Source organism: Muntiacus reevesi, chromosome 5 (genome assembly GCF_963930625.1).
Source record: "Muntiacus reevesi chromosome 5, mMunRee1.1, whole genome shotgun sequence".
In the NCBI taxonomy this organism is placed as follows: Eukaryota; Metazoa; Chordata; class Mammalia; order Artiodactyla; family Cervidae; genus Muntiacus; species Muntiacus reevesi.
In genome coordinates, this window is record NC_089253.1 from 108,538,710 (window position 1) to 108,549,601 (window position 10,892).

The 10,892-nt window shown below is 50.9% G+C and overlaps 1 protein-coding gene across 1 annotated transcript; it reads right to left on the reverse strand.

Annotated features, from left to right (window-relative positions):
- Positions 1 to 4,348: 4,348 nt before the first annotated feature.
- ZNF648 (zinc finger protein 648) lies at positions 4,349 to 6,043 on the reverse strand. Its single transcript, XM_065936525.1, has one exon. The coding sequence runs from the start codon at positions 6,041 to 6,043 to the stop codon at positions 4,349 to 4,351; it is 1,695 nt and encodes a 564-aa protein (XP_065792597.1).
- Positions 6,044 to 10,892: the final 4,849 nt, after the last annotated feature.

Below are 10,892 nucleotides of genomic sequence, written 5' to 3' on the forward strand. Positions count from 1 at the left end.
TGTTTTACAGATACTCCCTTCATTCACTGAACCAATCTACCAAGTGCCTGACACTCCTGAGACAGTGAAACTCAGAGCCAATTTGACTGAGGAGGAGAAAACAAGGAGACAGATTTAAAATTACTATCCAGCCATACTGGAAAAATATTCATTGTACCGGCATGGTTTATGCAGAATGGAAAGAGGGCAATTCATATAAAAAATTAGCTACCCTCTCAACTTTAAAAAGATGCCCTTTCCTGGTTTGATGAAACATTGAGTCATTCTCTCTTTGGCAATATTTTCATGGGTCATTGAGTTTGCAGTTCAGAGTCTTGTTTTGAGGCTAGCGATGACATCTGCTTGAGTATTCGAGCAATTAATTGATGCTTTACACAACATTTCCTTCCAAGTAAGATTTTTTAAGGCCTAGTAGGAAATCCTGGGTGGTCTATTGTGTTTGGATCAGGGGTAATATAGCTGTTCAATGTGCATGCATTTGGTTTATTAAATGTCGTGTAAATGTTGAGTGCCAAGATTCATTGCTGGTGTATTTTTCTGTGTCCATTAAGGGCACAGAATGTTTCTTTCCTCAGTGAGATGAAGTAATGGTAGGCCTTCAAGGAACCATCATTCCTTTAGACCCAATTCCTTCCCCCTGGCCAGCTTACTAACAGTTTTTCCAAGAATTTAATGATTAACAGCTGCCAATCCGGGCTCTTCCCAGACCCATTCTTAAGTAATTCACAGGTCTTCCTCATTCCTCATTTGAGTCACACCATGGTCTCTGCTATGCTGTGTTTCAACCTTTATCTGCTTTTGAATTTATGACCATAGATTTTGAAAATCATGTCATCAAGAATTTCAGTACATTCCTCTATACCAAACAAGCAGTTAGCTCTGTGGTTAAGAACACAGTCTCTGGAGCCAGAATGTCAAATCATTATTATGCTACTTTCTAGCTATAATATCTCAGGCAGTATAACTTTTTTGTCTCTTGATTTCTTCATCTTGAAAATAGAATGGGGAAATAGGTTTAGTTTAAAAATGAAATAGTTAACACAAGAGAAACACTTAAAAGAGTTCTTGGCATACTCAGTACCAGGTCAGTGCTAACTCATCATTATTATCCAAAGGATGTGGATCACGATGGCTGTAGACTCTGGTGAATACAGGAGGTGAATTTTATATTAATTGAAAACTTATAAATGAACATTTTCACTAGGCATATCCAAGCTAACTTTCACAAACTAAATGGTGGCAGCAGGGCTATTCTAGAGAGAAACTTTAAATTTCTTCCATCACAAAGAGGGCCCTGCTCCAATTTTAAATTAAATATTAGGGAAATAAGATATGAGGTGCAGGGTATAGAAAGCCAGAAAATAGCTCACCATCACTTGAGGGCAGAATCTGAGCGGGTTTGCCACTGATTCTTCTGCAAATAGAGGATTCAACTGCCTCTAATTTGGAAGGACAGGCTATTGGGCAGGATGTGCCAAGCCAACTTGCAGCTGGTTGATTTTTCTGTCATCCACTCCACATATTGCTGCCTTCTACTGTGCACCATGGAATGGTCCTGTAACTATGGCAACAGGATTGCTTCCCCCTGCAATACCTACTCAGCATGACCCCTGCAGCTGATGTGAGAAAAGACTAGGACAACTTTCCTTGGAAAAAAAAGAAAAGTGACTTCTTTGTTCTTCCTGACCCAGGGATCGAACCCGGGTCGCCTGCATTGCAGGCAGATTCTTTACTGTCTGACCCACGAGGGTAGCCCAGGTAATAGGCACTGAAGATTAATGAAGTTCTCTTCAGTATATAATATAATATTCAGTACATTGTATACTCCTATAGAAACAAGGTATAGAGCTCCAAAAGTACAAAGAACAAACTAATCTAGTTGGCCTATTAACTCACTCTCTCCCCCAAACTGTAACCATCTGGAAGCCATACCTAGTTGTTGCATCATCTCATCTCAGAAACGAAATTATGGAAGACTTCAAAACCTGCTTGCTAGTTTGAGTCTACCATGGCCAAGTCAGGAGATGTCCTAGTAGTTTGGGCCTGTTTTTAGTCTAGTTCTACTATGCTCTCATCCATATCACCCACTTCTTATGCCTCTATTATCTGTTTTACTAAATAAAATTTGAGCATCACCAATATATTAATTATGCCAGTAGTGGTTCCAACTTAGCTGTGTACCATAACACAAGGGAAACTTTATAAACTAGATTATAAGATGCATTACAGACCTGTGTCAATATTCAAGGCTAGGATTCAGCAAGTGTGTGCATTTAACAAATATCCCAGGTGATTTCTATACAGCCTTTCTAAGAACTGGTTTGGGGAACAACCACCTTAAGAAACTACAGGCCAAACCAAAATTTTTCATTAGGAGAAAATAACTCTACTACCAACCATCTTAAAAAGAATACAAAGAAAAGAAATAGTAACTTCAGTTTTCAAATAGTTCACTGATTACCCAGAAAAAAAAACTAACACTAGACTCTATTCTGTTCATAGTCACCAGGTTATGGCTGGCTCTTATGACTTCCAGTCTTTTGCATTCTTCTCCTAGGAGGATGAAGTTCACTTTTGTTATCCCATTATTATCATTTCTATTTTGCCATTTCAGACGCAGAGGCTGAATTTAAGATCATATCACTGGTAAATATGGAGATAGACTAGGAACCAAATCACCGGCTCTCGTACCAGACCCTGAACCAACTCTGTCGTTTGGACATGCAGATGTACCTAAGGGAATCCACGCACAAAACCTCCAGGCATACAGTCAGAGCTCTAAGATACCTTTGTCAAACAAGGTCTGACGACATATGTTACTTCTAGTTGGCCCCCATGTATCAAGCATGAGAAGACTATTTAGCAGTCACTCTTGGGTCCAAATCAAGTGAAGGACAAGAGAAATTCAGATTTGGCAGACTTTGGGGGCGATTTTAGGAATATACCAAAAATGTCCTCAAAAGGGGAGTACAGTACCTTTTCTGTGGAATATCTTTAACTTTGGCAAGATCAGAAGTGTTATCGGCCCCCGTGTATCAACGAACTCTGTGACACCATGGATTCCTCCCAGTTGAGGTCCAGAGCTAATTACTATGCCAAAATCAATGGATCAGTAATCTTTAAGATTGGCTGTTAGTCATGCAAATTTCAATTAACTTTGTTAGATAACAGCTGTGAGTCAGGTAGGTTTTCAAATCTGGTGTTAATGATGGTGAAACACAAGCTGATTGGCATTTGGGCAAGGGATGCTTTATTTTATTTACTTCAAATTGGAACTCATGATCCCAGTAAGTTTAAATGAACCTTAAAGTTTCCGTGAACCTTGGGCAGGTTCATATGGAGAAATTTTGTATACATCTCTGTAAATGGGCAGATTCCTCTGTAAATGTGACTGAAGCTCCCAGGGTGGAAACAAGAAGAGAGGTGTCCAGAGAGGAGGCACGTGTGAATTTCGTGGGTGAGACTTGGGGGTTAGTTCCAGGTACTAAGCCCCACTGTGGAAGCGCAGACTTCTTTTCCAGATGCTAAGGCTGTTGTGGATTTCTAGGATAACTGGTCCCTAAACATAGGGCATTGAAGGCAAAAGGAGAAGATGGCGACAGAGGATAAGACCATTGGAAAGCATCACCTATTCAATGGACATGAACTTGGGCAAACTCCAGATAGATAGTGAGGGACGGGGAGGCCTTGCCTGCTGCAGTCCATGGGATGCAAAGAATAAGACACGACTTAGCAACTGAATAACAACAACAAAATACAGAACATAAATGCCCCACTCTCTAAGATAAATAGTATGTCTTAGTTGCTCAGTCACGTCCAACTCTTTGTGATCCCGTGGACTGTAGCCCGCCAGGCTCCTCCGTTCATGGGATTCTCCAGGCAAGAATACTGGAGTGGGTTGCCGTTCCTTTCTCCAGGGGATCTTCCGGGCCCAGGGATGGAACCAGGTCTCCGGCATTGTGGGCACATTCTTTACAGTCTGAGCCACCAGGGAAGCCCCTCTAAGATAAAGGCCTTCTCTAATTCAAAGCCACGACTTTGCCCAGGGTAAAGTCATCTGTTAGGAAGCTGAAAGGCTGAGCCATCTGGCGGGGTTTCGGTTAACCCTCCCATCCCCACAGGTAGGCTTTTTTGCTTTGGAAGATTCCCTCAAGGAGACCAAACTTCTGGGGATTTCTTTTATTCACGTAAAAACGGAAAAGGACCTTTCTCTAGCGAGGGTCAGCCCCGATGCTTTCTCAGTATTTGCAGATGGTTTTGAGGGCAGGAGGCGGCTAGTCGTTTTTGTCATCGCATCCGAGGTGGGCGTGTCTTCTTCACCTTCCCTGCGGGCCCGCCGAGGGCGCCCTCACTCGTCGCCGGAGGACGGGGTGGTGGGCTCCTTCTTGCAGCTGTGGTGCCTGGCTCGGTGCCGGCGGAGGTGGTTGGACCGGGTGAAGGCCTGGCCGCAGTCGGCGCACTGGTAGGGCCTCTCGCCGTTGTGCACCCGAATGTGCTGGGCCAGCTCCGAGGCCACGCGGAAGGCCCGGCCGCACTCGGCGCAGAGGAAGCCCTTCTCCCCGGAGTGGATCTGTTGGTGCCGCTTCAGGGTGGAGGAGCGCGCGAAGGCCTGGCCGCACTGTGCGCACGGGAAGGGCCGCTCGCCGGTGTGGATGCGCTGTTGGCGCGCCAGGCGCGAGGGCTGCGCGAAGGCCACGCCGCAGTCGGCGCACTTGAAGGGCCTCTGGCCGCTGTGCAGCGTCTGGTGCTCCAGCAGGTTGGAGGATTTGGTGAAGCACTTGCCGCAGGTGGGGCAGGGGAAGGGCCGCTCGCCCGAGTGCACGCGCTGGTGCTCCATCATCCGGCTGGCCACGGCGAACTCCCGGTCGCAGGTGGGGCAGCGGAAGGGCTTCTCGCCCAGGTGCGTGCGCTGGTGGCGCAGCAGCGACAGCGGCTTGTTGAAGGTCAGGCCGCACTCGGCGCACGGGAAGGGCTTGTCGTTGCTGTGCATGTTGCGCTGGTGTTTGCGCAGGTCCGAGGAGCGCACGAAGGCCTTCCCGCAGTCCGGGCACGGGTAGGGTTTCTCGCCCGTGTGCGTGCGGATGTGCTTGCGGTGATCGGAGGACCAGGTGTAGGTCTTGTCGCAGAAGGGGCACCGGTAGGGCCGCTCGCCCGTGTGCAGGCGCTGGTGCTGCTGGAGCGTGGCCCGGTGGGAGTACGCCTTCCCGCACAGCTCGCACGCGTAAGGCTTGGCGCCCGGCGACTTCTGGACCGCCCGCCCGCCCCGCAGGCACTTGTAGGGACGGGCCTCCCCCTGCCTGCCCTCCCCGGAGGTCCCCGGATTCGGGTCCTTAGAGCCCTTCCGCTCTTTGGCCAGATCCTCTTCCGCTGCCAGGCGGGCCTGGGTAGCCGATTCCTGAGCTGGTGTGTGTGTCTCTTGCGTGGAGAGGTCCCAGCTGCCCCCTGATTTGGGGACGCGCACCCCCGGAGAGGAGCTGTCTGGGGACTTGTCTCTATCCTTCTGTGCACGGAAGTACCTTGCAGAATAGGGGGAGTCGGATGGGATGCCCGGGGTGGCGTCTGGGTTTGCCCTTGAGTCTGCCTCATCACCAGCAGACAATGAGGCCCTAGGAGATTGGGTCTCACCGAACCACCTGCGAGAGAGGCCCCTGGGGAGAGCACTGGAAGTCATGCTTGCTCTGGGGGAAGCCTGGGTCGGGGTGATCCTTGACGCCTCCCTTTCCCAGCTGGTCTTCTTCTCTGGCAGTGCCATGGGTTTCTTCCCGACGCCTGCGGCACTAAAGGAGTCAGAGAATTTCTCTTCCTTCCTGCGGGCTGGATGCTGCCAGAGCAAGTCAGGATTGTCCTCGGTCACGTGGGAACTGCCCCCTGGTCGGGCCTGCTGACCAGGGTCACCGGTGGCCCCTTGGTCTCCTGCCTTTCCAGGGGCCTCATCCTCACTCTCCAAGCTGATGCTCAGCATCCCGGGGTCATAAGCCTCCCCAGTCAAGCTGCAGAGGGGAGATGCGTCTCCCCACCCATCCTGGGGGTCCTCCTGCGCCATTATGTGCAGGCCCTTCTATGCCTGCTTCTCCAAGGCAGACCTTCACTTGGCTCAGGAACCCTGCAAAAAGGGAGATCGCAAAGAACAGACTTAGTCAGCTTCATGGCCACAGGGATTGAGTTCTCACTACCCGTCTGTGTGCAGCTGGTAGCCGCACCAGCCACACTGGTGGTCCCTCACAGGTGAAGGAGGACCTGGGCCTTGGTGAAAACTCCCCAGGCACCCTTAATCCTTTGGAGGTCCCCCTTGCCGGAAACCCCAGGAGACAGTGCCGTCAGGATGGCCAGTGTGAGCATTTGCTGAGTAGCATCTGTGCTCTGTTCCACCGCGGGGCTCAAACACCAACTGCTAGCCAGGTGGGTTCTCTGTGAGCTGAGGAAGAATAGATGAGAGGGCAGAAAGCAAGGTCTGGTTGTCCTTGGACCTCTTAAACTGTCAGCCCAACTGGGAAGCTGAAAGCCAGGCTGGTTCTTGCCATTCCTGCCAGGAGAGCAAGCCTGCTATGTTTTGATGGTGGCAGCGAGACTGCCTCCCAGGCACTGGGCCGTGTGGGCCACCTCTTCCAAACACATGGACCAGCTCCTGGGAGCATGGGGGTGAGTCAGGAAGACACTACGATGTTCCCAAGAAGAAACCCATCTGCCCCTCCCTGCTTAAGTGGGGCTTCTCAGGCCTCTGTAGCAAAGCACCCCTTGCTGGTTGGGCAGGGTAAAATACATGCAACCAGGGAGAGAGGGACGCCCACTGAAAGCTTGAACTACCCCTGAGATATTGCTTCATCTTAAACATTCATGGGAATGTACATTCCATGTCCTGTTTGTTTTAACATGAAAAGAGTATTTTAAGTTACCTTCGGTTTAAATGTTTTAACTTTTCCCCAGTGTGTTATATTTAGCCTGTGGCCTCATGGATTCCTGGCATGCCCCGATATACTCCCAGGGGTGCCTATACCCCAACTTGAAAAGTGTGGACTTAGGGTTTTGACAGCAAGGCACGACAAGGGAGCCTTTGAGTTGCATTTTCTGATTGAAGCATTTATTTTAGCTTGAAGACAGAGAGACCTGCTGGGGTTGGCTAATAAGGATTGTTTGTGTGAGTTTTACAGGAGTTGCCTGCGTGAGAGGCAGGCTACTGAGGGTCTCTGTGGGGCTGGGGGATAGGGAGGGAGTGGGAGGAGCAATTTCTAACCCAAGGGCTGAGTTTGGTCTGGAGGGAACCTTCTGAGAATCCCAGAGATCAGTAGTACCAGCAGTTCCATTTTCTGGGCAAATGTTATGAGCCAGACAATGTGCTGAGTACTTCACAAGCATGACTTTCCTTATTCCTCCCAGCAACCTTTAAGACAGACTCTATTACTGTTAGAGCAACCTTTTCGTTTTACAGACCAGAAAACTGAGGCTTCAAGAGATGACTCACTTGCCCAAGGTCACACAACTCATAGGCAGCAGCCCTGGGGTTTCTGCCTTCAAGGAGCTGTCCTGGCTCCCAGATGTGGCCTCCTCACGGAGGCCCTGCCCGGGGGCTGAGCCCTGCCCAAGAATGGCCGCAGCATCCTAGGGGGAGAGCCACTGCTTTCTGAGGCATCAAAGCCCCTTGTGTTTGCTGGGCCAAGGCACCTTGGCTACAGGCTCCAGGGCCTCGATGCTGGGCTCCTCCCTGCCCCTGTCGACCCAAATTGCCCTCAGCGGAGAGAGAGGCCAGATTGCCTGCTGCAGAGACTGTTGCCCGGGGCGGTCAGGAGTATGAGTCACTGAGTGTTTACTTTCCGAAAGCTGCTGCGCTTCTCCTCCGCCCACCTTCCACCACCTCTCAGAGGGATACCAGGAGCGGTTCTGCACTCCTTTTCAGGGCAGAGGTGTTCCATCCTTCCTCAGCAAGACAGATTCATTCATTCGACAAATGTGGAGCAAATGGTTAAAATCGTATGCCTGTGTCAACAAACATCTCTGAGCCTGGTCCTCTTCATCTGCAGGATGGAGATACTGCCCCTACTGTGTAGTCTGTGGGATGCTCCTGCACACACACAGCTGGCACTCACTCACTGGGGCATTGTTACTCGAGCGGCTCACTCCTCTGGGAGGTGTCCAGGTGGACGATCCTCGCAGTGTGGTGCTCGAGGTTCAGACAGTAAGGTCACGTCCTGATTTATTAGCCCTGTGCTATCAAGCTGCCCTTCTCCCAGCTCTTACCTGATCATAAGCCCAGGTACTGTGAATGTGTGAGGAGGTGCAGCAAAGGGGAGGAATCCTCACTCTCTCCTTGGACACAGAAGCCATAAATGAAGGGCGGACACAGTGCAATGATGACGAGGGTCCAGCCTCTCCTGTCCCTTTGTGCCCGAAGCCCAGAGGTCACTCCCTGCCTCTGACCGTCCTGCTCTGTCCCTGTAATGTGTTAGAGTTGAGCTGACATACCTCTTGGCAGGAAACCAGGTTGGACATATTTTCAGTGGTTCTTAGAGAGTGGCTGTGCCCGTGTGTGTGTGTGTGTGTGTGTGTGTGTAGAGCGACACAGCCCTGGCCAGCGTGCTTTGACTTCCTGAGGCCAGCATGCCCAATCAGGACTGTGATCCACCAGTCAGACGGCAGGGGGTTGCTGGATTTGGGTGAAGCAGATTCTTTCTTTCTCTGGGACAGTGTGCCATGCAGCTTCATGGGGAGTGTTTCACAGACCACTTATCCCACCCACTCCCCACCCCACCTCTGGCACATTTTGCCCCTTCTACACAACACACGTCTCATCTCCATCCTCCAGGCCAGAGGTGAGCCTCCTCAGGGTGGCACCCAGCCCTCTGCTAGCTCACCGCTGACGGGGGGCTGCCTTCCAGATGGGAAACCCCTCCCCTATCTGCAGCCACATCCCCTGCTCGCTTCTTCCTGCAGCGGCCAAAGGCGCTCTCTTGACCACCAAGAAGATGGAGAGGAAGGCAGGGGCTCAGGCGGGGGTTTTCTGGCCAAGTTGACACGAATATTCCCGGTCTGGTAGAGGAACGCTGACGCCACAGTGCGCTAGCCCCTCTGCTTTCCAGATGTGCTGACCCCAGAGGAGGGCAGCGAGCAGTCCCTTCCTGGACCTTCCCCCACATTTGCTGTCCAGGTGCAGCCCCGGCACACCCAATTCACCCGTGGATGTGATGCGTTGCAGAAACCTGACCTCACGACTTGTTCTAGCTCCTGGCCCCGGCCCCCTCCTTCCTTGCATAGATGGTACCCAGTCCACTCCAGGGCAGCCACCTCCCGTCTTCTCCCCTGCCCACCAGCTTCAGACCTGGCACAATTCTGGCTCACACATGAACACTCACTTACCTGGGCAATGCAGACAGCCAAGGAGGCCCCCAGCCCGGCTTCTCTGCCCCGAGTGGCTTCTTGGCAACAGGGAGCAGAGCTGGGTACGAATCAGCAGAGACGGTGTCTCTGTCCCTCACACTTTTGTGTCCAGTCCAGCAGCTGCGGAGAGAGCTTCAGGAGGTGGGGCTGGTGTAAGACACTCAGCCTTCCTGCCTGCAACCCAGAGGACAGTCTGGGAAATCCAGGGGGGCTGCCCCGTCTCACAGCCTGAACCAATTCCCGCTGCTCCCTCTGAGCCCGCCTCCCCTCCAGTCTTCCTCCCTCTCTCCTTTCCTCCCGCCCTCAGGAAGGTTACTCAGTCCTCTTGCAGGTGGCCCTGTCCCTCCTGCTCACTTTCACCCCTTCTTCCAGTGGAGCAAGCACTCCATTCTTCCATCCTGCCCCGATATGTCCTTGAGCCTCTGGTTGCACTGTGAGCTTCATGAGGAAGCATGTTTTTTCTTCCTGGGAGACAGGACCAGGTATTTGGTCTGTACCCCTACCTCCCCCATTCTAGTACCCACCTTTTGCAGCACGGTGGTTTGAGCAGGGGTATTTCCAGGATGTTTTGCAGTTATCATTGGCTCAAAGATGCCTGTGACCGTTTAGCTAGGGGTGGGGTACAGGAAGATAATTTTCTTTCCTAATTCATGCACAAACCAGGCCTGTCTCACCATCTTTCAGCATTGCTGCCCAGGCAGGTTCATTTTGAAGAGAAAATTGGCTCAGGATTTAGACTCAGTATGTCTATAATTGGTACCCACTCAAGTCTCGGGTGCCTTTATTAGGGTGAATGCTCAGGACACTAAAATAGGGGATAGAATGTGATGTCCCCAGGTGGCCAAAAACATACTTAGGAATCTGGTGCATTGGAACCTTAACTCACAACCTGTGTGACCTCGGACAAGTTACTTGACCTCCGTGTGCCTCAGCTTCATATCGTAAAATGGGTGTCCCCTCATCACAGGGGTCTTGGGAAGATTAAATGAGATCATGCACAAAAAGAGCTTAGCTCCGTGTCTGGAACATAGGTTAAGTGCCCAGAAAAGTCAGCTGCTCTCCTTGTTATTATTGATATTCTTGTTTCTAGGGAACAGGTAGCTCATGGGACTCCTTTTATATGTCTAGGCCCTTGAGAGTGATAGTGACACCTGACACATTTTTCTGAACAGTAAACTTCAGAATGTGATGGAGAGAAGCAGGTCCCTCTGCCCCTTGGAGTATTGCAGGTGTAGCCTCAGAAGGGAAGTCAGGCAGCAGGGAAGCCTCTAAGTCTCTGAGCCTGCAAGTCTGGAACAAGGCTTCTAATCCGCACGTCCCTGAAGTAAAGTGCAGAATGCTACAGATATGTGGATATACACTGTTTGGGCAAAAGGACCCATTTCTCGAAGGGACTGTGGTCCAGAAAAGGATGAGAACCATTGGTGTTGAGGGGAGAAGGGGTGGGATAGGAAGAGCTGATGCTTAAAATATCTCCCATAGCAACTTGTCGCATGGCGTTGCCACCAACCCACACCCCAACA